This window comes from Aegilops tauschii, chromosome 4 (assembly GCF_002575655.3).
Source record: "Aegilops tauschii subsp. strangulata cultivar AL8/78 chromosome 4, Aet v6.0, whole genome shotgun sequence".
NCBI classification, from domain to species: domain Eukaryota; kingdom Viridiplantae; phylum Streptophyta; class Magnoliopsida; order Poales; family Poaceae; genus Aegilops; species Aegilops tauschii.
This window is the reverse complement of record NC_053038.3, coordinates 8,794,393-8,822,207: the sequence shown is the minus strand read 5'-3', so window position 1 is coordinate 8,822,207 and position 27,815 is coordinate 8,794,393. Positions and strand designations below refer to the sequence as shown.

Here is a 27,815-nt window from a genome sequence, read left to right as displayed (position 1 = left end):
CTTTGTCATGACACTAAGTTGTATGCCTTGTATCTATACTGGGAATATGCACTGTTAGGAATAGTCACATAAATAACATACTTACAAACTAAGAACTTTGTCTAGACTGGGAACTTTGTCATGCACTGTTGTATGCCTTGTATCCAAGTGAGTATAGAAAGAATAAAGTTACAACTCGCAGTAGAACATGCAGAGTTGTTAAGTTTTAAAACAACAAGAGGGGTCAAAACCCTACCAAGTTATTTCACCAGACTAGATAACTCACCAAGTATGATTAAGTTCCTCTTGAGAAACAGCTAGCACTTGCCATTTACCAACCGCAAGCACTGGGGCCAGACAATGCTGAGGGGGTGCACGTTGAAATTACTGAAACTCACAGGTTCCAGACCAAGGTGCAATATCACAGTATCAAAACATTTCACAAAAAGGAAAACAAGCGGCCCGTTCAAATACATTAATAACACCATCAAACAAAATTCGACTCCGCTCCGCACAAGTGCAGAGTAAACCGAAGGTACAACCATATAGTTCAACAACAATGTAGTCTAACAAACAAAGCGGAACACAGAGCAAATGCCAGATAAAAATAAAATTGCAATAGATAGTAGTATCTCCAGCTGCCAGATTGACACTGAAGCCTCCCCCGATGCCCAGCACGAAAAATGGCAGTGATCCAATAGTTCCTGCATAAGGATAAAATGAAAGGGCTGAGCTTCAACCTTACAATAAACATGTGGATGTAGCTCAAGCAATACTTTACAAACTTCTCTATAAGATCCTGGAGTGCTTGCATCACCAATCACAAGTTTATAATGACGATGCTTTTACATATCAATTGAGGAAATTACTAATCCAATTTGACAGTACAGTATAATCCATAAACAGAAATCTCAGCTAACTACACCGCAACCAATTGACTACAAGATCAGTGCTGGTTCTAACATTTGCATTCGGTTTACAAAATCAGCATAATTTCAAGATTAATAACCCTATCCATATGGGGAAAACAGAAAGATTTGTTAACTAGGTGGAAGAATAACCAAGTGAAAGCACAGTTTCCGTACCTGATCGAGTGATTGCAAGCAGCAACGTCCACATTGACTGGTTTATCGCCTCTGGGTCTTTCCAACTCCTCGTTTTCCAGAGAAGAGATGCTTCGGTTTCAAGGTGGGGATGACGCGATCCGCCTCTCCACGGCGAGCCTCCTTGTTCCTGTTCTTGACAGAGTCCCTCGATTTCTTGATGGCCTTCTTCTTTTGAGCAACGTCCCGGATCCCGTCACCTGGTACGACCTCTTCAATTGGTCGTGATTTGGACCTAGACCTCGACCTCGTACGCAGCTTCTTGTCGGAGTTCGGGCTTCGCTATTACTTGGCAGCCAAGACGGGACCTGAAAAAGGTTATTTAACAGATTATTCTTGATCCTAACATTTAACATATAACAATTAACAATTTTCTTTTAGGAAGTAATACTATAGTACAAAGCCACAATGGCGTTTATACATCTACAGCCTACCTGTATGGCCATGTGGGATAGCATAATTAGCTATTCTATCAATTAGTTCTATCTGATTTCCGTTCATCGCTAATAGCCTAATACAAGGCCTCATTCGGTTTGAAGGATTCTCATAGGCAAAACATAGGAACGGGGATTCCAGAGGAAAACTTCCATTAAATGCATTGGGTTTGTAGGAAACGGGTGCAGTATTCCTTAGGAATACTATTAATTTCCTGTGTTTTTGGAGGAAACTACACATCCCCTCAAAGCTCATTTTTTGCGTAGGAATGAGGCAATGCAATTCCCGAGGATGGCAAGTGCTATCCTATCATACTCCTGTACTACTTTTGAGTCCTACACTTTGGTTTCCTCCAAACCCTGAACCTCCTGGTTGACACTGTAGCACTACTTATATGGTTCCTAAAGGTTGCATATATAGATGCTGGAAGGATTTTTTTCACAATGGCGCAATGAATAAGTACTCCCTCCATCCCATAATATAAGATCGTTTTGCAAGCAACTTGCAAAACGATCTTATATTATGGGACGGAGGGGGTAGATTTTAAGATATTTCGATATGCTTGTTTGTATGACACATAGATACTACTAAACTTGAGGGGTTCATAAAAGATGGATAAACAAAAAAGAATCCTTTAGCAGATAGATATCCACTTACGTTTCTGTCAGCCCAAATGCAAGGTCAAGCATATCATTTTCCTCATCTGTTGGATCCTCTAGCTTGTTATAGTCCTTTACATCCTGGATAAGATTCAATTTGCTAGTCAGAAGAACTTTCAGCTTCTATAACTGAAGATTAAAAAACAGCATGGGTTATATCTACAACATACCATAACTATGACATGACAAGTGGAACATGCGAGCGACCCTTCACATGCTCCTGCAGTAACCAAAAATCCAAAATACTAGGCAAGGTTATCACCTACAACTGAAATCAGCTGACAAGATCTTAAAAGGACACATTAATATGCCTATTTAAAAAGTGATCAAAGATAGTAACATGATGTAACAGACAGTGCATGTGATGGGGTGTGAGGTGAATAGACAGATAGTTTAAAAACCTTCAAGTTCTATGTCATTTTCATGAGCAGCTTCTAACATGGACATTCCGACAGGAACACGTATCGTTTTCTCAGTGCCATCCTTGTTCACAAATGTTACAGAGATTCTGCACATGGAAGAGAAAATTGCTCTTGTCAGAAGACCAGTTCTTTACTCCATGTCAAATATTTCTCAAAGCTGAATACTAACATTCAGTAAAACCGATCACGCTATTTCCTCAACATGTGGAAGGAGCAGCCCATCAGAAGGCGATAAATGTTAACAAAGAAAAATAAAATTAGGAGATGGTCTGGACTAATATACTGCTTACTCCAAAGATACAAAGATGCCTAGGTGTTTAAATTTCATGCTGCATAAAAAAATGGAAGAAGACAAACACACTCACTTCTCCTTGTCGTCACCGCCTTCATCATGATGACTACTTGTTGTTGCGGTGGAGAAGAGGATGCTCTTCTGAAAAACAAAGACCAGTGCAAATGATAAATCATCACTTCTGTACACACAAACAGATTTCACCAGAAGGTTTTTTTTAACAAGCAGAAGGCAGTGTTTGCTTGCACATATGTGGAGGCGGCAAAACGATATAGAGGTAGAGAAAAGAAAATCTTTACTTTTTGAAAAAACTTCAAAATGAATCTGAAACACAAAGTACTGTGTGCATCATGTATAGAAAAACAATTCTATTGATGCTTTGGTTATATTCTCGGCCGCAGCAGGAACAGAAGGCAATAGGCAATAACATATTCTATACTAGCAATCACAACGATTATAACAGTACAAAAGGACTAACCGCTGGGGCTGAATGCCGGCTGAGACCTCGGTAGTAATTGCTGCTATGGCTTGACAAGTTTCCTGCTGCAAGAAGTCAACGATTTGAGAATGCAGAACCAAATAATACCTTCACCAAACTAGGCATGTGTAAACCCGGAAGGTTTCTCAAAATAAGCAATCAAGAAACATGACGAGACAGTTTTGGTGGGCTGAAAACCAGGATCAAAAGAGGATTCATTGAACTGCTTGGGAAAACCTCACTAAACCAAAAGTTCAAGGAGGTGTTGGATTCAGAGACTCGATGCTTTTTAACCAGGCTTTGCTCGCTAGACAAGCCTGGTGTCTTCTCACTTACCCAAACACTTTATGTGAAAGACTCCTCAAGATCATATACTACCCAAGAGGGAACCTCATTGATACAGTTTTAAAAAATGATGCATCGCCTGGCTGAAGGGGAATTGAACATGGCCTCGACCCTCTTAAAAAGGCAATTATCTGGAGGATTAGGGATGGAAGTAAAGCTCATATTTGGAGGGACAATTGGCTGCCAAGGAATCCTAACCTAAAGATCAGTTCAGAAAGGGGAAGTTTAAGATTATCTTGAGTCAAACAACTGTTGATCCCAGGAAGAAAAGAGTGGAACACTCAACTGATTGCAAGAACTTTTCTCCTACACGACACTGATCAAATCCTGAATATTCACCTCTTCGAGTATAAATTTGAAGATTTCATAGCCTGGAACTATGAGAAAAATGGTATGCTCTCCGTCAAAAGTGCTTATAAACTGGCTTATAACCTCACTGTTGAGAGTCCTGTGCAGGAGGGTGCGAGTAGAGCAGGTGACTGTTCTAGACCTATTTGGCGTAATATTCGGTCTGCCCCTATGCCTAATAAAGTTCATGCTTTCGTCTGGCGCTTAGCTGCTGATAACTTGGCTACGAAGAGAAACAAACTGAAACATACCCTGGAGGTTAATAGTCCATGCTCTATATGTGGTGTTGCAGAAGAAGATAGTTTTCATGCAGTGGTTAACTGTACAAAGGCAAGAGCTCTTCGTATGGAAGTTAAAAAGGTGTGGGATATTCCTGAAGAATCTCAGTTTGCTTATACAGGAAAAGATTGCTGCTGATCTTGATTGCAAATCTGAGTAAGGAGACCAGGGGGCTGGTCCTCCTTCTTTTGTGGAGAGCGTGGCACCTGACAAACGATTGAATCCACAATAAAAGAGAAGCTCGCATAAAAGATTCAGTTATTTTTCTTCAAAACTATATAGCTAGTCTCAATATGTCCTCGCATAAAAGATTCAGTTATTTTTCTCCAAAACTATATAGCTAGTCTCAATATGTGCAGCTTAAAGCTGCTGGGTGACTATAAAGGCAAAATGAACAGTCGATGTTTGAGCCTGGAATTAGTACACTGACACCAGCAGAGGACGTGTACAGCCGAAATGAACCCAGTGAGATGTTGTGTTGGTTGGCGCCATTATCCGGCTGGACGAAAACTAATGTAGACGGATCCTTCTCTCCAGCGACAGGTGAAGCTAGCATTGGTTTTGCGGCTAGAAGGTCTGACTGTTCTGTCCTCTTTGTGCAGCTCTTCTGTTACTTGCTCGGATGCAGAAAATCTGAGCTGTTAGCTACCAAAAAGAAGGAATTGTAGTTGCAAATACCTGATGCCAGGGCCCCTTTTCCAGTGAAACTTATTGTGCCTATGAATGCTAAAGGGAGCAACAGGCCCAGAAAATGCGGGCTTATCAACAAAATCATAAGTGTTCGGAGTCAAGTTGCAGACATCCAGTTTGTGTGAGCAAAGAGAGAGTTTAATAAAGTTGGCCATGAATTAGCGCTGAACGCTAGAATTATTGGTTTGGTAGGGTTCTGGCTTAATTCTACTCCTGACTAATGTCGGGCATTGGTTTCTGAAGATTCTAAGAACCTTATGGCTTCAATCAAACAAAGCTCTCTCTTCAGTGACAAAATAAAATAAAGAATATGACTCCCAACTCAGGAATCGGCTAACATAAACAGTGGCTATCTCATTACAATGGTAACCACAAAGAATTGGGTCCAAGCGCAGCGTGCTTCACGTATGCATCACATTTATACAAATTCACGTTCTTCGGACATTCCTAATTAGGTCCAAGCACAACCATTTTCTCCTAATTCCTAATGTAACAGATGTAGTGTAGCAGGAAGGGGTGGAGAGACACCAACCAGCTCTGGTCTCGCGCACGAGCCGCGCCCCGAGTTGAGAGATCCTGGAGAGCATGGCAGCAGCGGAGCCTACTGCCTCCGAACCCTAGAGGAACAATTCAAGAAACCACGAATCAGCACCACAAACGCCGGGCTGCAGGCCCAAAGAATCACCACGCAGAAGCAAGAGAGACAGTCTAGCAGCGGGAGCGATGGATCAAGGGAAAATCAGGAGCGGCGGAGGAGACGAACCTCGCGGAAGCGGTGGGAGCCAGCCGCCGGTCTCCTTCCACGGCGGCGGGAAGGGGGGAGGTAGGCGGCGGATGTGGTGGAGGAGGCTGGCTGAGCCGTGGTCGATTCTCGAACCACCGCCGCCTCCAGTACCGTGGGCCGTAGGTAAGTGGGCTGGAGAATGGCCGTTAGATGGGCCGAGAGGAAAGCCCGTTAGCTAGCACATAAGAGCCCGGAGGAAACCCTTCCCTAAACCCTCCTCTTTCCTCCTCCCCACTCCGTCCGCCGCCGGACGCCCGCCGCCTCCACCGAGGCGAAACCTACGTCCCGCCGCCGCCGCCTCACGCCGTAAGTAGCCGCCGACTTTCCCCTCCGCTCTCCGCTTCCGTCCCTGCGTGCCGACCGTCTCGCATAGCCGTGTACCCGTGATGATCCTCGCGGATGTCTGCGGATGTGGACTTTACTTGTGTAGATTTGTGGACTTGGTTCAACATGCCCATGCTCGTCCCTGGTTGAATCTCTCAAGAGTTTGCGAATAGAGCAATTGCTTCTGTTTTGCGCCATGTCTCGTATCTGACTGTAGGATTTGTAACAAGCGGCTCAATAAGGGTTGGCTGATTTGATGCAGAAGATAGGGGATGGTTGATTAGTAGTTTTCTAATTTGATATTATTATGATTGATTCAAGGCTGCCGGCTAGTTTAGCTGCAGCCGATTTAGACACCTGGCGTGGTATTTTGTCAGTAGTTGGAACTACTGCTGCTGTCTTCCTGCTTTTATTTGTGGTAATTTTGTAAAATCCATCAAGTATTTGACGCGATGAGAATGAAAAGCATGCATGTGTTGCTGTTGCACTTCCTCCTATGAGAGGATGTTTCCACCATGTAAGAATGGTGTGAGTGTTTCAGATCCTGAGTTAGTGTTCTGGTCTGATGCAACCAGTTGACCATACTAGTGGTTCAACTATTTTTAGCTACTGAGAAAGAAACCGGACCTTGACTTGCTGGTATCTAGGTGTGTAGATGTTCTTTTTTTCTTTCATATAAGAACGGTGTGCATGTTTAAGGTCCTGACTTATTCTCCTGGCCCTTTTGTCTTATGTATTTTATAAATCAAAGGTTTCCTTGTGTGTAAATAGGATGCACTGATAATGATGGGCATGAATCTATAGTCTTCACATGATTTTAGATAGATGTTTTTTATGCGGTGCTTGCTAGATTTCTCCCTGGCTATGTTTTTTGGAAATTGTGATTTCTTGCATTTGCTTGTACCCGTTTTTCCGCATTGGTTTTTTCACCTGTTTATCTACATAGGATTGACATGACATTTGTTTGTATCACAGGAATAAGTAGCCAAGCTTTACATCGGCAAGATGGTGCAGTATAATTTCAAGAAAATCACTGTTGTCCCTCCTGGGAAGGACTTCATTGACATAATCTTGTCCCGCACTCAGAGGCAAACACCAACTGTTGTCCACAAGGGCTATGCTATCAACCGCATTCGCCAGTTCTATATGCGCAAGGTTCGCTATACCCAGCAGAACTTCTATGAAAAGCTGTCCACCATCATCGATGAGTTCCCCAGACTGGATGACATCCACCCTTTCTATGGCGATCTCCTTCATGTGCTCTACAACAAGGATCACTACAAACTTGCCTTGGGTCAGATCAATACAGCTAGAAATATCATTGCAAAGATCTCCAAGGACTATCTGAGGCTGCTCAAGTATGGAGACACCCTGTACCGGTGCAAGTGCCTGAAGGTAGCTGCACTAGGTCGCATGTGTACTGTTCTAAAGCGTATCAGTCCTAGTTTGGCATACCTGGAGCAGATCAGGCAGCACATGGCCAGGCTTCCATCAATTGACCCAAACACCCGTACTATCTTGATTTGTGGGTATCCAAATGTTGGGAAGAGCTCTTTCATGAACAAGGTTACGAGGGCTGATGTGGACGTACAGCCTTATGCTTTCACAACAAAATCCCTTTTTGTTGGCCATGCAGATTACAAGTATCTGCGGTACCAAGTGATTGACACTCCAGGGATCCTTGATCGTCCTTTTGAGGACAGGAACATCATAGAGATGTGCAGTATCACCGCTCTTGCTCACTTGAGGGCTGCTGTGCTGTTCTTCTTGGACATCTCTGGTTCTTGTGGGTACACTATTGCTCAGCAAGCTGCACTCTTCCACAGTATTAAATCCTTGTTCATGAATAAGCCTCTGGTCATTGTGTGCAACAAGACTGATCTGCAGCCGCTTGACGGGCTTTCTGAAGAGGACATGAAGCTGGTGATGGAGATGAAGTCAGAGGCTATGAAGACTATACCTCAAGGTGGAGATCCTAGTGAAGAGGGTGTTTTGTTGACTATGAGTGCTTTAACAGATGAGGGTGTGATGGCTGTTAAAAATGCTGCATGTGAGAGGCTTCTTGAGCAGAGGGTGGAGATCAAGATGAAGTCAAAGAAGATCAATGACTGCTTAAACAGGTTTCATGTTGCTATGCCCAAGCCTCGTGACAACAGAGATAGGCCTACTTGTATTCCTCAGGCTGTTCTTGAAGCTCAAGCGATTGCTGCTGCAAAGGAAAAGAAGAAACTTGAGAGGGACCTTGAGAATGAGAATGGAGGTGCTGGAGTCTATTCCGCCAGTCTCAAGAAGCATTACTTGTTGGCTGATGATGAATGGAAGGAAGATATTCTCCCTGAGATATTGGATGGCCATAATGTTGCTGATTTCCTGGATCCGGATATCTTGGAAAGGTGTGAGGAGCTGGAAAGGGAGGAGGGTCTTCGTCTTGAAGAAGAGGCTGCTCAGGATGCTTTCATGATTGATGGCCATGATGAATTAACTGAAGAACAGCGAGAGATATTGGGTAAGATTAGGAAGAAGAAGGCAATGCTCATCCAAGAGCATAGGATGAAGAAGAGTACTGCAGAGAGCCGTCCTATTGTTCCAAGGAAGCATGACAAGGATAGGAAGTTCACAACCAAGAGACTGGGCAGGCAACTCACATCCATGGGCGTTGATCCTACTGCGGCTGTGAACCGACTTCGCAGCCAGTCAAGAGGCCGTAAGCGTGAGAGGTCACTGAGCAGAGCTGATGGTGACGACGCTATGGACGTTGATGGCCAGCACTCCGACAAGAAGCTGCGTACGAGGTCGAGGTCTAGGTCCAAATCACGACCAATTGAAGAGGTCGTACCAGGTGACGGGATCCGGGACGTTGCTCAAAAGAAGAAGGCCATCAAGAAATCGAGGGACTCTGTCAAGAACAGGAACAAGGAGGCTCGCCGTGGAGAGGCGGATCGCGTCATCCCCACCTTGAAACCGAAGCATCTCTTCTCTGGAAAACGAGGAGTTGGAAAGACCCAGAGGCGATAAACCAGTCAATGTGGACGTTGCTGCTTGCAATCACTCGATCAGGTACGGAAACTGTGCTTTCACTTGGTTATTCTTCCACCTAGTTAACAAATCTTTCTGTTTTCCCCATATGGATAGGGTTATTAATCTTGAAATTATGCTGATTTTGTAAACCGAATGCAAATGTTAGAACCAGCACTGATCTTGTAGTCAATTGGTTGCGGTGTAGTTAGCTGAGATTTCTGTTTATGGATTATACTGTACTGTCAAATTGGATTAGTAATTTCCTCAATTGATATGTAAAAGCATCGTCATTATAAACTTGTGATTGGTGATGCAAGCACTCCAGGATCTTATAGAGAAGTTTGTAAAGTATTGCTTGAGCTACATCCACATGTTTATTGTAAGGTTGAAGCTCAGCCCTTTCATTTTATCCTTATGCAGGAACTATTGGATCACTGCCATTTTTCGTGCTGGGCATCGGGGGAGGCTTCAGTGTCAATCTGGCAGCTGGAGATACTACTATCTATTGCAATTTTATTTTTATCTGGCATTTGCTCTGTGTTCCGCTTTGTTTGTTAGACTACATTGTTGTTGAACTATATGGTTGTACCTTCGGTTTACTCTGCACTTGTGCGGAGCGGAGTCGAATTTTGTTTGATGGTGTTATTAATGTATTTGAACGGGCCGCTTGTTTTCCTTTTTGTGAAATGTTTTGATACTGTGATATTGCACCTTGGTCTGGAACCTGTGAGTTTCAGTAATTTCAACGTGCACCCCCTCAGCATTGTCTGGCCCCAGTGCTTGCGGTTGGTAAATGGCAAGTGCTAGCTGTTTCTCAAGAGGAACTTAATCATACTTGGTGAGTTATCTAGTCTGGTGAAATAACTTGGTAGGGTTTTGACCCCTCTTGTTGTTTTAAAACTTAACAACTCTGCATGTTCTACTGCGAGTTGTAACTTTATTCTTTCTATACTCACTTGGATACAAGGCATACAACAGTGCATGACAAAGTTCCCAGTCTAGACAAAGTTCTTAGTTTGTAAGTATGTTATTTATGTGACTATTCCTAACAGTGCATATTCACTAAATTTCAGCAAACCACATGTGTTTAAATCCCAGTCTAGACAACTTTGTCATGAACTAAATTTCCCAGTCTAGACAAAGGCATACAACAGTGCATATTCCTAACAGCTGAAACTATAAGTACTATAGCATCTACGGTTATATGTCACACATGTGGTTTTGCATAATTTGCTATGTTTATAATCCAGCTAGCTATTTCAGTTCCGAACCGTATTAGTTATGCAGCCAGCAATTCTCGGTTAACTAAAAGGTCAGCAAAACACAAACTGTGCCACCAACTGTCAGAGTGCTCAACCAGCTGCATCCGAGGCCTAGCCTTTGTAGGCTGCTCGCTTCTTATGAAAAAACAACCTCAGTGCAAGTGCCAATGGGTTCGAAAAAGAAAAGCATGACCAAATAGGTTGCACCAACACTGAATATGAAACATAAGTGTGACTTCATAAGACACGTAAAATAGCATTGAAATGGAATCAATGTTAGTATGCAAGCACGTACCTTAGTGTAGAGCTTTGAAGCGCCAAGGTAGTCATTTCTCTTAACTGCCTCTTTTCCTTGAGATTTCAGCATGGCTACTTTATTGTTGATCTTGTTACAAGACTCTTCCTAAATCATGAACATAAATTAGGGGAAAATAAGGTTAGACTTCAAAATGACATCACGAGGAGCAGCAATTCTGGAAAAATGGCACACCAGCAGATCACTGAAAATAGTAATGATTTCAGTCATTGGAATATTTAAATATTTTCAATGCTTGCAGAGGACTGCAACAGAGTTTCTCACTTATTTAATGCTAGGAGACGTTGTTTCTTGAGACCAGGCAACACCAGTTGTCATGAAAAACTTAATAGCACACATGCAGGTGAAAAATACTCTTTGCCTTTTGAACGTTTTGAATGTCAGGACAGGCAACTGGGACAGGCTGTCATGGCCAACCAGTGGCAGCCTAGGGGCACAAGTGCAGATATCACCGGATTGTAGCAGGAACGGAGGATGCAACCAGAGTTGGGGATAAGGGAGTTATTTGAATCAAGTGCTGCAATGGAGTATTCCCTGGGAGTGTTATTTGTTGAAATTCTTAATGTCATTTTCAAGTCAAGTGTGTAATTTGTGATATTATACCTCTAAATAAACATAACTAGTAAGTTGCCCATGTATTGCTACAGAACAATAAATATGCTACAACAGGTGAATGATATCATATCATGTATTTCAGGGTGATGAAAGAAATATATAAAGGGCACGACAAGTTTTGTCTTTAGCTATGTAACTCGAACTACTGGCATCAATTTAAAAGGGTAATAAAGTGGACAACTGCACACTTTAACAACGTTTGTGCGGTGTGAACGGCATGTTATGCCTCCTCTACATCCGGCATCAACTTAGATAAGAATAATAGTATTAGGATATTCACAATATCGACCTTTTATACATAGAGTGAAGAGATGTACAAATACATTGGTCAAACGGATGTACTCCCTCTGTCCCAAAATAAGTGTCTCAACCTTTTATACATAGAGTGAAGAGACACTTATTTTGGGACGGAGGGAGTATTATTTTTGTTAGGAGTGCGCTGGTTTGGAGAGGTTAAGAAGAGATGTTTCGTAACAATGGACCTACACATGCACCAACTTATGTTCTTATATAACAATTTAGAGTAGAGTTGCATAGATAGTTCATAGTTCCAATCATGTCTTGCTCTCACCTCACCTATTACTCCTCAGTGATCACCCTCCATGAGTTCTTTCATTCAGTTTCCTTCCTCCTATCACCATCTGCCCTCCAGATTTATTTTCAGCGCTCATCCCCCCCCCCCCCCCCCCCCCCCCGGGTCTCCTCCATTCTCCACTCTTCTCTGGTGCTGCTATGCCAACACCCGGTTCCAGCATATCTCTCGGCCATATATATTATTTTCATCTTCTCTATCTTTGATTAATATCCACTAGGTTCATGTGGGAGACATGCAGCAATGGTGACATTCACCCCCAACCCCTCCCCCTCCCCCTATTTTTGTCAATTTGAAGCCTATGCACAGAAGTTTGTAATAAAGGTGGAGGGGCATATAAACAATCATAGAAATGTATAATGATTTGAGAACTTTCAAGTCAAGTCAAACCTTAGAAATTGAGCATCTTGACTTCTCGTGAGCAATAATTCCTTCCACAGTCCAGTTTGCCATTGCTCTGATGGGAGAAGTGAAAGGAAATAGAATCTCCACATGGCTTCTTCTTCCAGAACTTGCAGCAATTTGTATTGGCATCCGGCCATGCTGTGAAGTAACAAAACAAAGAAGATACACTTAATGGAAAGAACATATTTCAATATGCCACATCAGCAAACTTAATAGCTTGATTAACAAGGATATGGTGGAAGGGATTTTCCATTGGAATATATTCATCAAGAGAATTCATTAAGTTCTGCTAAGTGCTGATTATAACATACAAAGAAAATAAAAAGATAGTTACAATACAGCATCGTGAAAACAAGCAATTCCATGTGAACCCAACATGGGTGTGCGCAATGTGTAGACAGATATAATCATACACGTGCAACTCTATGCCACAAGCACGCACCCGTGGACTGTGCATAAAAAATATACCATATGCATTAGATTTCCCACCACGGTAAGAACAGCAAGAAATTAGGAAGAACAAAAGTTCACCTGTTCATCTGGAATGTTAGGATCCGCGCCAGCCTCCAGCAAGTACTTAATGCAGTCAGCCAAACCAACCGTAGTTGCCACCACCAAGGGAGTACTTGGATGAGCAGAATTCACATCAGCGCCAGCCTGTGTACCCATATTATGCAAAGCAAAATGCCATGCACACAGCAGATCATATAACTAGAGGGATCAACTAACAAAACAACCTATATTACTCTACAATAACAAATCGGTTCCTGCCTAATCATAAGATGTAAGGAAAAAAAGCAAACAGGATACCAGACCTTTGACAAGTAGCTTCACACATTCCAATGAATCAGATTCACTCACTCCATGTTTAGTACAATGAAGAGCCGTAACAAGAGGGGTACCTGAAACTTCTGAAACCTTGTTTGGCTACAAATTTAAGAGAACAAAATCACTTCCTACATAAAAGTGACATAATTCAACAGGTCACAGCAATACAACTACAGATACAACAAGAACATAATAATACACAGGTCACACGTTTCGACTGTATACAGCAGCATAATATGTAACTCATATTCGTGCACTCTGTATTACCTGAGATTGCCAAAACAAAACAAAAAACCTAAATTTGGTACTCCCTCCATCTAGGTGTGTAAGTCATCTTACGATGTGCACCGCGACCAAGGCGGAGAGGAAAACAAGAAAACTTAATGTTTTTTTGCTAATTAATAGCATTGCATGCAATGAACTAACCACTGCATGATCACCATATTCTACCAGATCATCATCATCACTATCCTCTTCATTGTCCATCACTGCCGCTTTCCTGTTCAAACAAGTCTCCTTCGCTCTTTCCTTCTTGTTCTTCCTAAACATTTCAATTTCATTTCTCCTTTTCTCCTCCATTTCTTGCTCTATTAACAGTTGCTCCTCTGAATTGTCAGTCACATGGTATTCTTTCACTACTGCATCACCTAAAGCAGGTTCCAGGCTCACATTTATTCTGCTCTGCTGTGTGTCAAACTGCAAGGGCACTGGCTCTTGTTCTCCTCCTGCATCACAACTCTCAGCTTCTACATGCACATTTTCAGCATTGAACAACACTCCTTCATCATCAATCTGATACAGTTTGGGCTCTCCAATTTGTTCTATTGGGGTCTGCATCTCAATGACATTAACACTGGTATTTATATTGGGAACTTTCTCTGCACTGGCCCTAACTATTGTCACATTCAATATCTTGTTATTCTGCTCTGCTATGTGGTCTAAAATTTCCTCTAACTTATCATCATCATCTATTTCTTCCATTCCTTCAATCCCTAGCCCAGGGTCCCTCACATAATACATATAATCTCTAAAACCATACCCTTCTGTCTCCATAAGTGCTACCAAATTGTAATATGTGATGTCTGACATCATCATACTCCTTTCAATATTATCTCTGTCATGAAAATGCATCCTCAATTCCCAAACCTCATCTTCAAGACTGCAAATAATAATACAATAGTGCACTATAAGTACTTAAGGAAAACTGAAGCAAGCTAGTACAGAACAGAGCAGAACATCATTTGAGTGCAACAATTCATATCCTTCTATTTACAAAAACCCTAGTTGTAAGCATCTAATTAAAGAACTATATCATTCTAAGTACAGAACTATAACACACACAAACCCTAGAACTACAACACACACAAACCCTAGAACTACATTAACCCTAACCCTAGCAACAGAAGGGAATGTGATTGGGGAGGGGAATGGGACTGGGATCTCACTAGACGCCGCCGAAAGCTGAAGCAATGTGCTAGCTTCCAACTGGATTTGCCTTCACCGACGCGCCGAATGATCTGGCCGCCCTGAATTCCACCGAGTACTGCAGGTCCTCCTCCTCATCTTCTTCTGTCGTCGCCTTCGTAGGGTTCGAGCTCCCGCACGTCTCGCCAGTGGATGGCTGGGCGCCGCCGCCAGCATCGCTCGACTTCGCCGGACTCATGTCTGCGGCGGGGGGCGGGGACGGTGCGCCGCACGACCGGGAACAGGGGAGAATAAGGGGGAAACGGGGGAAGAAGACGGGGGATAAGAGGAAACAGAACGAACGGCGCCGTCTAACAGCGTCTAACGGCTGTCCGACCAGCTGACAGCGCCACGTCGGCAAAAACCGGGCCCCACCTGTCATAAATCCACTTATCGGTGCCCGATCCACCGATCAGTGGTATTTGCAAATTGTTTACAAGAGAGTTGGTGTTTTTTGCCAAGAAACTGTAACATAGTGATTTCTGCTAACCTAGCCCTCAAACTGGTGGTTTTCTGCAATTTACTCGTGGAAATTTGACTTCACGTCCCCTTGAGCACGCACGCTCATCACGGCAGTACAACAAACACAAAAAATAATAAAAATTACATCCAGGTTTATAGACCACCTAGCGATGACTATAAACACTGAAGCGAGTCGAAGGTGTGCCGCTGTCGTCGCCTCTTCCTCACCGAAGCCAGGCAAAATTTGTTGTAGTAAACGGTCGTCGTGCTAAGACCTCATAGAACCAGCAACCGTCGTCGAAAAGAGTAGCGTAGATGATCCAACTGAAGACACACAAATGTAAATGAACAATCCACCAGAGGCAGATCCGCCGGGAGACACACGCCCACCGCTGATGCTAGATGCACCACCGAAACAGGGATAGGCAGGAAGAACCTTGTTCCATCTCCAAGGAGCCGCCATTGTCTCGCCTTTCGGAGCAAGACACAAAACCTAACAAAACTCGCAAACACATCTAAAAACGGAGCTCTCGCACCGGCAAGGCCCGGGATCCACCACGTCCATATTGCTCTAAGGCCACCGGAGATGAGGCAGGCCGGTGATGACCCACAAGTATAGATAATCGCAACAGTCTTGGAGTGTAGTATTTCACTCAAATTTATTGATTCGGCACAAGTGGAGCTATATTTATAAGCTTTAACAGTTGAGTTGTCAATTCAACCACACCTGAAAAGTTATTTCTCTGCAGTAAAGTGTTTACTAGCACAGTAGTTTGATAGTTTTGATAGTAGTGGTAACAATAGCAATAATAACAACTGTAGTTTAGCAAACACAATATGAGAAAAACATAGGCATTGGATCAGTGATGGATATTTGTTTGGATGACATTCATCGTATTATTGAGTTGTCAATAATATTATTGTGTTTGATAATATGACGTGTGTTACCTGATTGTCAAAAAGAAAATATGTATTAGCTAAGACGGCATTGTTCTCGGGTTTTTTTAGCTCCGTGAGTAGCATTTTTTTTAGAAACCCGTTGTAATAGATGGACGTTCTACTAGTAAAAAGACGTTGAGGATGTGAGAGAGGCGACACCAAACATAGGTGCGTACAATTGCCAATCAATTGTTTTTTTTTTTGAAAAATTCGTTAAATCAAAAGATGTTCACAGATTTTAAAAATCATGCATTGTTGAAAATGTTGCGAATTAAAAAAACATGTTTAAAAAAGTGGATTTAACAATACTCTTGGATTTCAAAAAATATTCACATATTTGAAATAAAGTTTGCAAAAAAAATGTTCACAAATTTAAAAATCATTCATTGTTGAAAATGTTGCGAATTAAAAAAACCATGATTTTTTAAAAAGTGAATTAAACAATATTGTTGGATTTCAAAAACTATTCACAGATTTGAAATAAAGTTTGTAAAAGAAATGTTCACAAATTTGAAATGTACATTGACTCTAAAAATATTCATGAATTTAGAAAAATGTTCAATGTTTTTTTTAAGTTGACAATTGTTTTTAAATGTTCATGAATCATAATCGTAAAAAAAGGAATCCTCAACAAATGACACATTTTTTTTAAAAAAAACACACACTTTACTTTTTTGTTTTGAGGATACACACACAATCTCTTACTTGTGTTTTTTTTTCTTGTCGTATGGCCTTACTTGTGTAGACGGTATGAGATGTTTGTGGTGCAGGGAGTTGTTAGGCAGCGAATTTGCCCATCGCGTGTCAAGGAGGGCTTCAGTATGGTCTACCGCTATTCTGCATTTGTATGACCGTCAGTATGTTCGCGTTTTTATGTTTGTGAGGAACAAGAACACACTTGCACTTGACACGCCTTCAGCATGCAACATAGAAGTATCGGTAAGGAGAAAACCGATTCGTCCATCACAAAGTACCCCTCCATAAAGGAACATAAGAGTATTTAGATCACTACTTTAGTGATCTATAAACGTATATGCTACGGGACGTTACACACATTTTAAAGGAACCGAGCATTCACGGCTCGACACCACTTCTCCCTGTGTTTAGAACCAAAAGGCAGGGAGAAGAACGCCACTTCATCACACGTACACAGAACCGGAAGCCCGAGAGGAGCACCACCGAACCGAACCATGCATGAACTCGCCCACGAAGGCTCTAATCAGACCGGGCCTGCGCTTTGTCGATCCGAATGTTGCTTCTTCATTGCCTCAATCGCCTCCCTGAAAATGCCAGGTATAACCAACTGTTAAGGCCTCCAAGGTAGCCAACATTTATGCTTTACAGTGTTGCAACAACAAAATAAAGAAGTCGACAAAAAATATATGTTAATGATAGGGCGTACAAACAATGGGATCAAACAGACATGATTTACTTGCTTAACTCTGGCCAGAATTATATGCACAATAATAACATGAATGAAAAGGGTACGTTTGGAATCAAATCTCGGTGCTATTTAAACCAAACCCTTGCTCCGAGAACAGATCTTCAAGAAAACAAAGACGACAGATGGAAGGCCTACCAGAATGCGTCGTGAATCTCCACGCTTGCAGGATTCAGTTTCCCTCCAGCCAGGAATGCATCACATGCTTCTTTACACTCCTGAAAGAATGATGAAAACAAGAAGCAGATTAGATTGTCTAAATGGGGCCGGAGTGACGTGTAAAGCAGCAAAAGAATGCCAGACTGCAATTTTTATCTCACCTTGAGCGACATGAGGGCAGCTCCCTTCCGATAGTAACCCTTCGCCCAATCAGGCTGCACATTTACACATGCGATGGCATCAGCCAAAGCATCATGCGCTTGGCCGCTCTTTAGATGGCAAAGGCTCCTGTTGGAATAAAGCGTTGCATCTTCAGGATCCACTTTGATTGCCTGCATCGAAACAAACCATATGGTTAATTCTCAAAAGGCAAGCACAACTTGGGTAAAAAAAAAGGAAGAATCACAATCCATCATCCCAGAATCAAGTAAGAAATCATAATTCATTTTCATTCATGATGAATAGCTAGCAGTGCACTATAGAAATGGAAACAGAGCGCTCTGGTAGTATATGATATGATGGTGCGACAATATACTACCTCACTGTAGAATTTTAATGCAGCAGCGTAGTCCTTCCGCTCGACTGCTTTTGCACCGAGTAATTTCAGTTCAGCCTTTTTATCTTTATCACCTCCCTTGTCCTATACCAATAAAAAACATGCATATCAGCAGCAGGTATCTTGTGTAAAAATAAGCACTATGTAACCAATCGGCTTTAAAATAGGGAAGATGTCCAATGATATTACCTTGGCACAGGGCTTCTTTGGTGCACCAGAGTCTTCTTTCTTGGTTACTACTTCTGCATTTAATTTCAGCTGAAAATTGCTGTCTTTATCACTTTGCTTACCCTTAATCATAATATTGAGCACGCCATGACACATAAAAAAATTTCAAGTTAACAGACATGAAGAAGCTTAAGTGACAGCTTTAAAAAACTCAAACTAGCAATATTCAAGCACTTTATTCAGAGCAACAATCTTTTTCCACTTGAACTCATGGGCAGTTTAGACATAAACAATTGGAATGCCCTAATTGCGGCACTTCCTCTACAAGACACAGCTTCGCACCTCAAAACCGACCAAAAATGGGTGTGGATATCTGCAGCAAAATTTACTTGGCAGGCTTGCATGAGTAAATATCAGGATGTAATCTCCATGAGCAACCCATTTATGTTCTGGCTTCTTTTAAGCAGATACTAGCATTCTGTTTTAATATTGGGTTCCCTATTGAGTATTGGCCACAGTTTCACCATTGTGTGTTCACGTCCTGAAGTTTTTTTTTCTAAATTAGGTAACAATGTAATTAAATGATATTTCCGAACTTATATTTCTACATATATTCTTAGTTAGCTGCTAGGAAAATTTAGCGGAAAACATACATGGTCAAGACTAAACAGAACAGATAACAAACAACTTACTTCACACTTAGGCCGCGTTCGGCTCCTCTCCGCTCCCTCCACTCCGCTCCGGAGCGGACGAGCCTCTAGCTCATTTTTACGGAGCGGCCTAAACTGAGCTCCACAACTCCGCGGAGTCGGAGCGGATGGGATGGATTCCGAACACGGCTTTAATCTCAGAACAGGAAAATATAAGGTGCCACAAATTGGGGTGTCGAAGTAATTGAGCTTAGATTTTAATTCCTACCTTGTTTGATTGCCTTAACTTTTCATGGGCAATGATTCCTTGAACACTCCAGTTTGACACAGATTGAATGGGCAATGTGAAAGGAAACAGAATCTCAACAAGCTTTCTTCTTCCAGAGTTTGCAGCCATTTCTATTGGTGCCATACGGCCCTGTTATGTAACAAAAACAGAACAAGGCAGAGATAGTTTTATACTCCCTCCATTTTTATTTACTCCACATATTAGGTTTGTCTAAAGTCAAACTTTATATACTTTCAACAAGTTTGTAGAAAAATATATTAACATATACAACCAAATATATATCATTGGATTCATCACTGCATATATTTTCATATAATACAAATTTGTTACTGTAAATGCTCATACTGTTTTTCTACAAACTTGGTCAAACTTTATAAAGTTTGACTTCAGTCAAAGCTAATATCGGAGTAAATAAAAACGGAGGGAGTACCATGATTACAATGTGTCAACATAAAACTTATGGTCCATCTGGTTAGGATGTTAAAAACAAAAGGATAGAGCAAAGCAGCAATAACCAAGATATAGCATTTCCTCGTGCTCCAAGAGTTGGCAACACAACATCATTGGAAACAATTTTTAAATACCAGTTCAATGATATATCTTTTATGGAATATAATTAATATTTGATTAGTCAAACTGATGGTCAAATTAAGTATCAAAATGTGTGCGGGCTTTGTAAACCTTGGAGGGGGTACCAATGACCATAAAAATCAATTAACAACAGTAATAGCAAGAATCAAGAACTTACTTGATTGCTTGGAATATTGGCATCTGCGCCAACCTCCAGCAAATACTCAACACATTCAGATAAGTCTTTGCTAGTTGCTATCACCAATGGAGTATCAGGATTTGCACAATTCAAATCGGCACCAGCCTGTGGAATAATAAGATAAATGAGTGTATGGACATTTCCAGTTTACATAAGAAACAGGAATCCAGTAAATAAATCCCTATTGGGTTCCTGAACCATTTATAAGATAAAAAAAGGAGGGTGAAGTGTCCACCAGACCTTGACAAGGAGCTTCATGCACTTTAAAGCATCAGACTCAGTAATTCTACCAGAAGCAACACAAAGAACTGCAGCCATGGGTGTGCCTAAATCTGCCGAAACCGTGTTTGGCTACATGTTTTTAGAGAAAGAGGTCAATTGACAGGTAGTGATGCTCCTAAACTACTAAATATTAAATTAAATTATGATTACATCTGCATTGTGCTGCAATAAAATCTGCATGATGCCAGACTTCCCATAAGAGGCAGCGACATGTAGCGGTGTCCCTTCAGAAGAGAATACATCAACACTAGCTCCTTTTGACAGCAAGAGTCGTACCAGTCGGTTATTCCCTAGGTAAAAAAGCAGTGGCATGAAGAATAATATTTTATTTCAGTCGGTTATTTAAGAACAAATGGACAGAAAAATAGATCAGGACTATATCATTCAAGTAAAGTATGTTTCGTTCAAGATATCCACATACCCTAGTGCACATGCCAAACTTTATCTAAGAACACGCAAATACACGATTGAATTCAATGTCATGTTGGAGAGTACAAAGAGCCAAAGAGGTAGAAAACTGAATCCATGAGGACTGTTACACATGTTAGGCATAATGTAAATATGCAGTCTAAAAACAAAGTGACAATGGTCATTCAACCAGATCATCAGGACATTAAATATAAAGAGGCACTAATATTAACAATTTTCTTTCGTGAGCAAAAAATAGTAAGTATATATTTATGTTGTTAATAGGTGCAGAAAGAGAACCTTCTTTTGTAGCGTAGTGCAGAGGAGTAAATCTTTTGTTGTCTTGCTTATTGGGATTAGCACCTTTGTCAAGCAAATACTCCACAGTAACTGATTTATCACGCAACACCGCACAAGCCAAAGGTGTCATGCCTGCCAATGGTAAAAATTAAGCAATGTAATCAGATCTTACATAAATGACTTACCAGACTATCACAGTATAATGTGAAGCATAAAGTTAAGCAAACACATCATAGTGTACAGAACACAATTACAACCTGAAAGTGCGAAAGCCAGAGTTCAAGTGTTCAACACATTATCAGTGTTTGCATGGGAGCGGCGTTTTGGCTCCTGGGAGCACATGCTCCCGGGTGAACAGTACAACGAAAAAAATAGTAAATGTTTTTAAAAAAAATTGTAGATGATTGTGTTGGTGTCGCAAGCCTGCTTGAGAATTTTCATGTGGAATGGAGCAGCAGTATTTCATTGGTGAAAAAAACAAATTTGGGGTGACATTTGGTCTTCGATTTGTTTTTTTTTTTTTGCACAGGACAAAATGCTTAACCTTTTTGCCTCAAAATTTACAGGTAGCATTCGTATGTGACAAAGATCACAAAAAAAAATGTCTCAATTTTTTTTACACTTGAGAAAAAAATTGGCCAGGGAGCATGTGCTACCGGGAGCCAAATTGAATTTCCGTGTTTGCATGTCATTTATAACGGTAGCATGCCAACACTACGGAATAGTAAACAAACGATACGGTACGAGAAACCAGAGGGTCGATTTTTGGAAAAAAAATCTTTCAGAATGGGAGTTTAGAAATATTATAAGGGACACATTTACATCATACTATATAACAGCTTGCATTACGTCACCAACAAAAACAAATTAATGAACCATTTAATCTAGCAAGAATACACACTGCAGATACCTGAATCATCATTAGCTTCAGTATTGATGTCAAACCCAAGCTGCTCCACCAAGTATTGGCATGTCTCAATCTTCCCCGTGCATGCTGCCTCATGCAGTGGCCCCATGTCCTCCATCTTCACAGAGTCATTCGACTCACTGCGGTCCCCATCCGCGCCACCAAATATAGTGGGTGGAGCAACTGTAGGACAACCATTATTTTGGCAAAATAAAGGGGTTACTCTGTAATATCTATAATGTACAAATATACCAAAATAATAATTGGACAAAGACGTGAGCTTGTACCAGGCTCCCAGCCTGCTCCCGAACTACCCTTCCTACATTCTCTCCCCCAAGGTCCCAATGAGCTCAACCTATCCACTCCTAGATAGCCCGAGATTGCAAAATAACAAACAACAAGCAGAATGGTGCTATACAGCAGCTTCAACATGGGGCGAATCCATTGACACCGCTACGACCAGTGGAGAGACCAGACTTTGGTGATTGAGCAGATAAATCAGGGATGCGGCAGGGAGTGCTAACCTCCTTCGACACCTTGGTGTCCATTCTAAAGTCTCCATTATTCAACGCCTTGCTGATTTCTGTGCTATTTGTACAAAAATGGAGATTGCGCTGAGTTGAATGTCTATTTGTATGAAATGTGAAGAAAACCACCTAAAACATGACGAGTAAAATATGCCAATTCGAGAACTTCGTGGGCCACACAGAGAATTGCGGAGTGTGATATGATTTCCACTAAATTAGTGTGATATACTTTCTACAGCATCGCATTTGTTGTGAAATGAAACTTGCTCATGTGGATCTTGATTTTCTTTTCCCCATTGAACCATTGTTTTAAGCTTGGTGGGCCCATTATTTTAATCCTAGGCTCCTAGCTCCACCATTGTCAACCAACTCTTCAAAACACAATTTAAAGGGCATGTTCCTCTATCTTTTAGTACTAGTTGAAGGACTGTCAGCATAATGGTTGTCCGTATATAGATGTGTTGTTGTTTTCTTAAACATTTTAGCGACAGGTCGTCCATAGACACAATTTATTTTGACGATTTGGATGATACGGCAATGACAAATTCTTGAGATTTGGATGCTAGGACGACACAGCAATTGATTTTGTGTCTTAGGCATACTTTTCCAACTTTTAGATTCGGATAATGTTGTGAGCGAAATCGAGTGTGGTTGGTGAATGACTGGACGCCGCATCTCCTACAGTTACTGTTAGTAATGCAGATGATGGCCCTCTTAGCTAGCTTTGAGACCGAGACCCAAACCCTTGCTAGAAAGGGGGGGAAAACAAGCCAATTTCGGCAGGGGGTGGGAAGGCGGGGGATTGATTTCTCACAGAAGATTTTGTTGGGGTCGACGCCCGACTCGGCGATGTGGCGGGTCACGGCCTCCGACGAGAGCATGCGATCCAGCCCTTCCCTCTGCTCCGGACCTAGACGCATGCACACAGAGGAACGAGCAGCGCCGGCGGCGGCGGCCGTCAGAGGCCTTGACTCCGACGGATCGAGGAGGAGGAGAAGTTAAACAAGATCGGGGCTCAAAGTACTCATGTAGCCCACCCTATCCTGGGAGGGGAAGTAGGCCATGCCCGACGAGACGTTCTGGAAGCTCCCCGGCACGAACCCGTCGAAGCGCTCCCGCCCCCGCCGAAGGTCGCGGCCGCCGCCTCCGCCTCCACCGCGGGCGCCGCCGCCGCCGTCACCGCGACCCTGCTTGAGGCACCTCGCTTTCCCCATCGAGCACCTAGAAGCGATGGGCGGGGGACTCTGTTTTCAAGGCGACGCTTAGGCGTCAGAGCGCTCGGGGACGTCAAGGCGTCGTCGTCGCCTTAGTTTTCTATCTAAGGCGTTCGCCTTGTGCTGTTGAGGCGTCCAAGGCGCCGCTTTAGTTGATTTTGGACGCCCTGGACATGCGTGGGCAGGTTGAGCGGGAACCAGCAGCTGGCGCGCGCCAGAAAGAGGAATTCGCAGGAGGGAAGAGAAATTGGGCGGGAGAGAGGGGGTAAACAGAGGCAGGAGAGAGAGGGGAACACACCCGTGACTCCAAATCGAGGGGAAAAGAGAGAGGCGCTCTCTCCTCTCACGCCGCCGGCCCAGATCCGCTCCTCCTCCGCCGGCCTCCCCCTCTCCGGCCAAGCTCCTCCTCCGCAGGCCCTTCCCCTCTCCGGCCAAGATCCATCTCCGCCGGCCCTCCCCCTCTCCGACCAAGCTCCTCCGCCGCCGGCAGCCCTCTCCCAAGGCTGCCATATTAGTACCCCTAGCGCCTAATAATAAGTGTCTAAGGCGTCGCCTCGCCTCGCGCTTTGAGCGCCTAGGCATTGAGGCGCCCCCCAGCACCTTAAAGCACCTGGACGCCTTGAAAACATAGGTGGGGGGGTTTGGGTTGCTTGGGTTTTCGAGGCGGATGCTTCGGGGGCAACGCGCCCACAGCCGGCCTACTTTATCCCGAGGCCACCCACCCTGCGCGGCGCTAGTCGCGGAAACTTTTCCCTTTTCGTTTGGGCTTCCAGGTCCGGGAGAGCAAAGTAATGTCACTCCCTTCTCGCCGGCATGGCATGGCGCGCATGCAACGACGTGTGTGAATGATGATGTTAGTAACAATGTTATGTTAAATTCGAAAAGAAGAACAATGTTATGTACTCTGCACCTCCCTTCACGGCCAAAATCACTGTCTTGCGTTTAAATCGCCTACACATAGCTTTGGTCTTATATGACTTTGCTATTGCCGGCGTGTTTTTTGTGTGTGCATTGGTGTTGGCGATGCAAGGCTGGGTGCGTGCTCTTAGGGTATGTATTCTCTTGATGCTCCTTTTTGAGCAAATAAACTCCACCCTTTGTTGAAAAAAGTCTGATACACTTACTTTCTGTAGCATCGCCTTTGCTATGAAATGAAACTTGCTCATATGGGTCTTAATTTTTTTTCATTGGACCATTATTTTAGCTTAGTGGGCCCATTATTTGAATCCTAGGCTCCTAGCTCCACCACTGTCAACCAACTCTTCAAAACACAATTTAAAAGGTATGTTTCTCTGTCTCTAATACTACTTGAAGTGTAGACTGTATCATAATGGTTGTCCGTAGATGTGTTGTTGCTTGCATACATGTGTTGGATGCAATGGAAATTTATGTTATTTGCATACACGTGTTAAATGCTTTGTACTCTCTAACCCCCCCCCCCCCCCCCTTCTCTCTTCTGCTATGTAAAGAGTGAAGTGCATTGTAGGTCCCTGAACTATTTCAGGGGCGTCACCTAGGTCCTCAAACTATGAAAATCATCATCCAAGTCCTCAAAGTGCAGTGTGTCATCTAGGTCCAAAATCAGTTCAACACCAAAGTAGTCTAAGGATTATGTTGCCTAGCATGACAAACTTGCCGTAGTTCAAGGACCTGGATCATGATTTTCATAGTTTGAGGACCTACGTGACACCCTTGAAATAGTTCAAGGACCTGCTATGCGCTTCACTCACTCCTATGTAAATGTACCCTGGTTCAGGCTGGCGTGAGCTCGTCGTACAACCGTCAAAAACAAATTGTCCACAGATGCAATTTATTTTGATGATATGGCGATGACAAATTTCTGTGATTTGGCATGAGCTCGTCGTAGCGCTGAGCAATTTACATTTTTATGTTAGACAAACTTTAACTTTAAAATTCATGCAGCGAGAGCTAAATCGTGTAGTCGGTCAATGGTTGAATGCACTATCGATCTCCTACTGTTAGTGATGCAGATGATGGTCCTCTTGGCTCTGAGATAGGTATAGGGTTAGACTAAAAAACATGTATTCATTCACTAATTTCCTCCAGGAGAAGGCGGAAACCACATTCACGTGCACAACCCCCACAATGCACGCGCGCGCGGCACAGATCCAAACAAACCCTTTCTAGGTGAAGAGAGAAAAACAGGCCAATTTCGGCAGGGGGTGGGATTCTCGGTTTCTCACAGAAGATTTCGCTGGGGTCGACGCCCGACTCCGCGATGTGGCGGCGCACCATCTCCGAGGTGAGCATGCGATCCAGCCCTTCCCTCTGCTCCTGACCTGGATGAGCAAGCAGAGGAGCAAACAGCGCCGGCGGCGGCGGCCATCAGAGACGTCGGCTCCAACGGATCTAGAAGGACAAGGGACGAGGAAAACGAAGGAGACAGGACCGGAGACGACGTACTCATGTAGCCCACCCGGTCCTGGGAGGGGAAGTAGGCCATGCCCGACGAGACGTTCTGGAAGCTCCCCGGCGCGAACCCGTCGAAGCGCTCCCGCCCCCGCTGGAGGCCGCGGCCGCCGCCTCCGCCACCGCCGCCACCGCCGCCGCCTCCGCCACCGCCGCCGCCGCGACCCTGCTTGAGGCGCCTCGCTTTCCCCATCGAGCGCCCTTGAGGTGGGGGTTTGGGTTGCTTGGGTTTTCGAGGCGGATGCTTCGGGGGCAGCGCGCCCACACACTTACCCTGGCGCGAGCGTGCGGCGCGGCGCTAGTCGCGGAAACTTTTCGTTTGGGCTTCCAGGTTCGGCCGAGCAGAGTAAGAGCATCTCCATCCGCGTCCACAACCGGCCCCTCCCAGACGTTTTTACCGCGCCGGCGTCAAAAAAAGGCCCAGTCGCCCTCCAGAAGCCCGTTTTTCGCCGGCTCGGGCCGAATCTGGTGTCGGCGGACCCAGGCAGAACCCGGCGTCCTGGGGCGCCTGGGGCGTCGGCACAAGCGAAAATGCGCGCATGGGTCCGCCCTGTCGGCGAGTCGAGCGCCTTTTCCCGCCGTTTCTCCCCGCTTTTCCCCAGTTCCCTCCCATTTTCTCCTTTCCTCCCGCCATTCTCTCTCCTGCTCGCCTCCCAGCCGGCCGCCATGGCACCGAAGAAGTACGTCGTCCCCCGCGCCGCGGCAACCGCGACCGCCTCCGTCGCCCAGCCAAAGCAGAGGAAGCCGAGGGCGCCGCCGTCCAAGCCGCCGGGCATGACAAACGCCGATTGGAGGGTAGAAGTACAGCGACGGGAGGCCGTCACCGCCGACCGGCGGAATAGGGCCCTCGCCAAGAAGGCCCGTGACAACGCGGCACGCGCGGCTGCGGGTGCCGCTGCCGCTTCCGCGGACCAGGCTGAGGCCGAGGCGGCACGCGCGGGGATGATGAATCCCCCCGGCAACCACGCGCCGTACGCGCCCTGGGGCCAGCAAGGTGTCGGGTCTCCGACGCCGCAGCCATGGGGATCGCCGGGCTACGCCGACGGGGACGTGCACGGTGGGTTCAACCCAAATGTCACGTTCCCCCATGGACACTCGGCCCAGTGCACGCCCTCGCCCGCCTTCACCGGCGTGTAGTACCCTCCATACAACTACTCGCCGCCCGCGTACGCATCCTCCCCGACGCCCCCTCTCCGCCGTTGTGCACTGCCCTTCTCGCACCTCGGCGATGCCGACGAGACCGACATGGACGACATCATCGCGGAAGGATCGGCCGCGGCCGCCGCGTCTCCCGGGTTCACCGCGGATGAGGCGGTGGATCTCAGCGGCGGCATGGACGGCGAGCTCGGCTACGTCTACGGCGACGAGGAGCAGGAGGAAGAGGACGAGGAGGAGGACGAGGACGAGGAGGAGCCGGCGAGGAGGCGCAAGAAGAAGAAGCGGACGGCCAGGTCAGCCGAGCCGCGCATCAAGTGGGCGTCCAAGGAAGAGGAATGCCTCGCCGAGGCATGGAAAGTCGTCTGCCTTGACCCGACCACCGGCGCGAACCAGAGCGTCGACACGTACTGGGCGCATCAAGGCCGAGTTCGACGAGCGCAAGCTCGTCGACCCCTACTTCAAAGGCGTCTACATGCAGCGCGGGTCGAAGGCGATGGCGAACCATTGGGGGCGCATCC

General features: G+C 44.4%; 4 protein-coding genes across 8 annotated transcripts; 1 reads left to right on the top strand and 3 right to left on the bottom strand.

Annotated features, from left to right (window-relative positions):
- Window positions 1-423: 423 nt before the first annotated feature.
- On the bottom strand, window positions 424-5,920 carry LOC109734873 (uncharacterized). 2 transcript variants are annotated; one of them, XM_020294056.4, is made up of 9 exons: window positions 5,794-5,920; window positions 5,563-5,647; window positions 3,369-3,433; window positions 2,964-3,031; window positions 2,578-2,684; window positions 2,347-2,396; window positions 2,175-2,257; window positions 1,065-1,390; window positions 424-683 (listed from the first exon to the last, which is right to left on the bottom strand). In XM_020294056.4, the coding sequence occupies exons 2-8, from the start codon at window positions 5,615-5,617 to the stop codon at window positions 1,318-1,320; spliced, it is 501 nt and encodes a 166-aa protein (XP_020149645.3). In that variant the 5' UTR covers window positions 5,618-5,647; window positions 5,794-5,920; the 3' UTR covers window positions 424-683; window positions 1,065-1,317. The 2 variants fall into 2 exon arrangements, with proteins under 2 accessions (XP_020149645.3, XP_020149644.3); XM_020294055.4 differs by having other exon boundaries at window positions 3,369-3,430; window positions 5,794-5,898.
- Window positions 5,921-5,968: 48 nt separating this feature from the next.
- Window positions 5,969-9,836, top strand: LOC109734870 (nucleolar GTP-binding protein 1). Its single transcript, XM_020294051.4, has 3 exons — window positions 5,969-6,120; window positions 7,114-9,195; window positions 9,577-9,836. Exon 2 carries the CDS (start codon window positions 7,144-7,146, stop codon window positions 9,151-9,153), a length of 2,010 nt encoding a protein of 669 aa, XP_020149640.1. The 5' UTR covers window positions 5,969-6,120; window positions 7,114-7,143; the 3' UTR covers window positions 9,154-9,195; window positions 9,577-9,836.
- A 2,489-nt stretch (window positions 9,837-12,325) lies between these two features.
- Window positions 12,326-14,837, bottom strand: LOC141021589 (uncharacterized). The gene is made up of 5 exons (XM_073497432.1): window positions 14,719-14,837; window positions 13,601-14,333; window positions 13,157-13,273; window positions 12,878-13,003; window positions 12,326-12,484 (listed from the first exon to the last, which is right to left on the bottom strand). Exons 1-5 carry the CDS (start codon window positions 14,835-14,837, stop codon window positions 12,326-12,328), a joined length of 1,254 nt encoding a protein of 417 aa, XP_073353533.1.
- Window positions 14,838-16,937: 2,100 nt separating this feature from the next.
- On the bottom strand, window positions 16,938-26,411 carry LOC109734871 (uncharacterized). Of its 4 annotated transcripts, none has more exons than XM_040386426.3 (14): window positions 26,134-26,411; window positions 25,914-26,009; window positions 21,972-22,151; window positions 21,062-21,193; window positions 20,504-20,643; window positions 20,312-20,422; window positions 20,051-20,176; window positions 19,282-19,431; window positions 19,056-19,202; window positions 18,385-18,453; window positions 18,178-18,279; window positions 17,801-17,971; window positions 17,619-17,698; window positions 16,938-17,319 (listed from the first exon to the last, which is right to left on the bottom strand). In XM_040386426.3, the coding sequence occupies exons 1-14, from the start codon at window positions 26,330-26,332 to the stop codon at window positions 17,259-17,261; spliced, it is 1,764 nt and encodes a 587-aa protein (XP_040242360.2). In that variant the 5' UTR covers window positions 26,333-26,411; the 3' UTR covers window positions 16,938-17,258. The 4 variants fall into 4 exon arrangements, with proteins under 4 accessions (XP_040242360.2, XP_020149641.2, XP_040242362.2 ...); XM_020294052.4 differs by having other exon boundaries at window positions 18,385-18,486; window positions 26,134-26,410; XM_040386428.3 differs by lacking the exon at window positions 19,056-19,202.
- Window positions 26,412-27,815: the final 1,404 nt, after the last annotated feature.

Bases quoted from the DNA above. Each gene is read 5' to 3' on its own strand.
- LOC109734870 (XM_020294051.4), top strand. From the start codon at position 7,144: ATGGTGCAGTATAATTTCAAGAAAATCACTGTTGTCCCTCCTGGGAAG.
- LOC109734871 (XM_020294052.4), bottom strand. From the start codon at position 26,332: ATGGGGAAAGCGAGGCGCCTCAAGCAGGGTCGCGGCGGCGGCGGTGGC. The intron at 20,177-20,311 runs GTCTGGTGGACA...ATTATTCCACAG, and splicing joins GCATGAAGCTCCTTGTCAAG to GCTGGTGCCGATTTGAATTG. The intron at 18,280-18,384 runs GTAATATCATTG...TTATTGGTATAG, and splicing joins CAAAGAAGCCCTGTGCCAAG to GACAAGGGAGGTGATAAAGA.
- LOC109734873 (XM_020294056.4), bottom strand. From the start codon at position 5,617: ATGCTCTCCAGGATCTCTCAACTCGGGGCGCGGCTCGTGCGCGAGACC. The intron at 2,397-2,577 runs GTTTTTAAACTA...TGGTTACTGCAG, and splicing joins AAATGACATAGAACTTGAAG to GAGCATGTGAAGGGTCGCTC. The intron at 1,391-2,174 runs GTAAGTGGATAT...AACCTTTTTCAG, and splicing joins GCATTTGGGCTGACAGAAAC to GTCCCGTCTTGGCTGCCAAG.
- LOC141021589 (XM_073497432.1), bottom strand. From the start codon at position 14,837: ATGAGTCCGGCGAAGTCGAGCGATGCTGGCGGCGGCGCCCAGCCATCC. The intron at 14,334-14,718 runs GTACTCGGTGGA...TATTATTTGCAG, and splicing joins GATGAGGAGGAGGACCTGCA to TCTTGAAGATGAGGTTTGGG. The intron at 12,485-12,877 runs GTGAACTTTTGT...GTTACTTCACAG, and splicing joins CTAACATTCCAGATGAACAG to CATGGCCGGATGCCAATACA.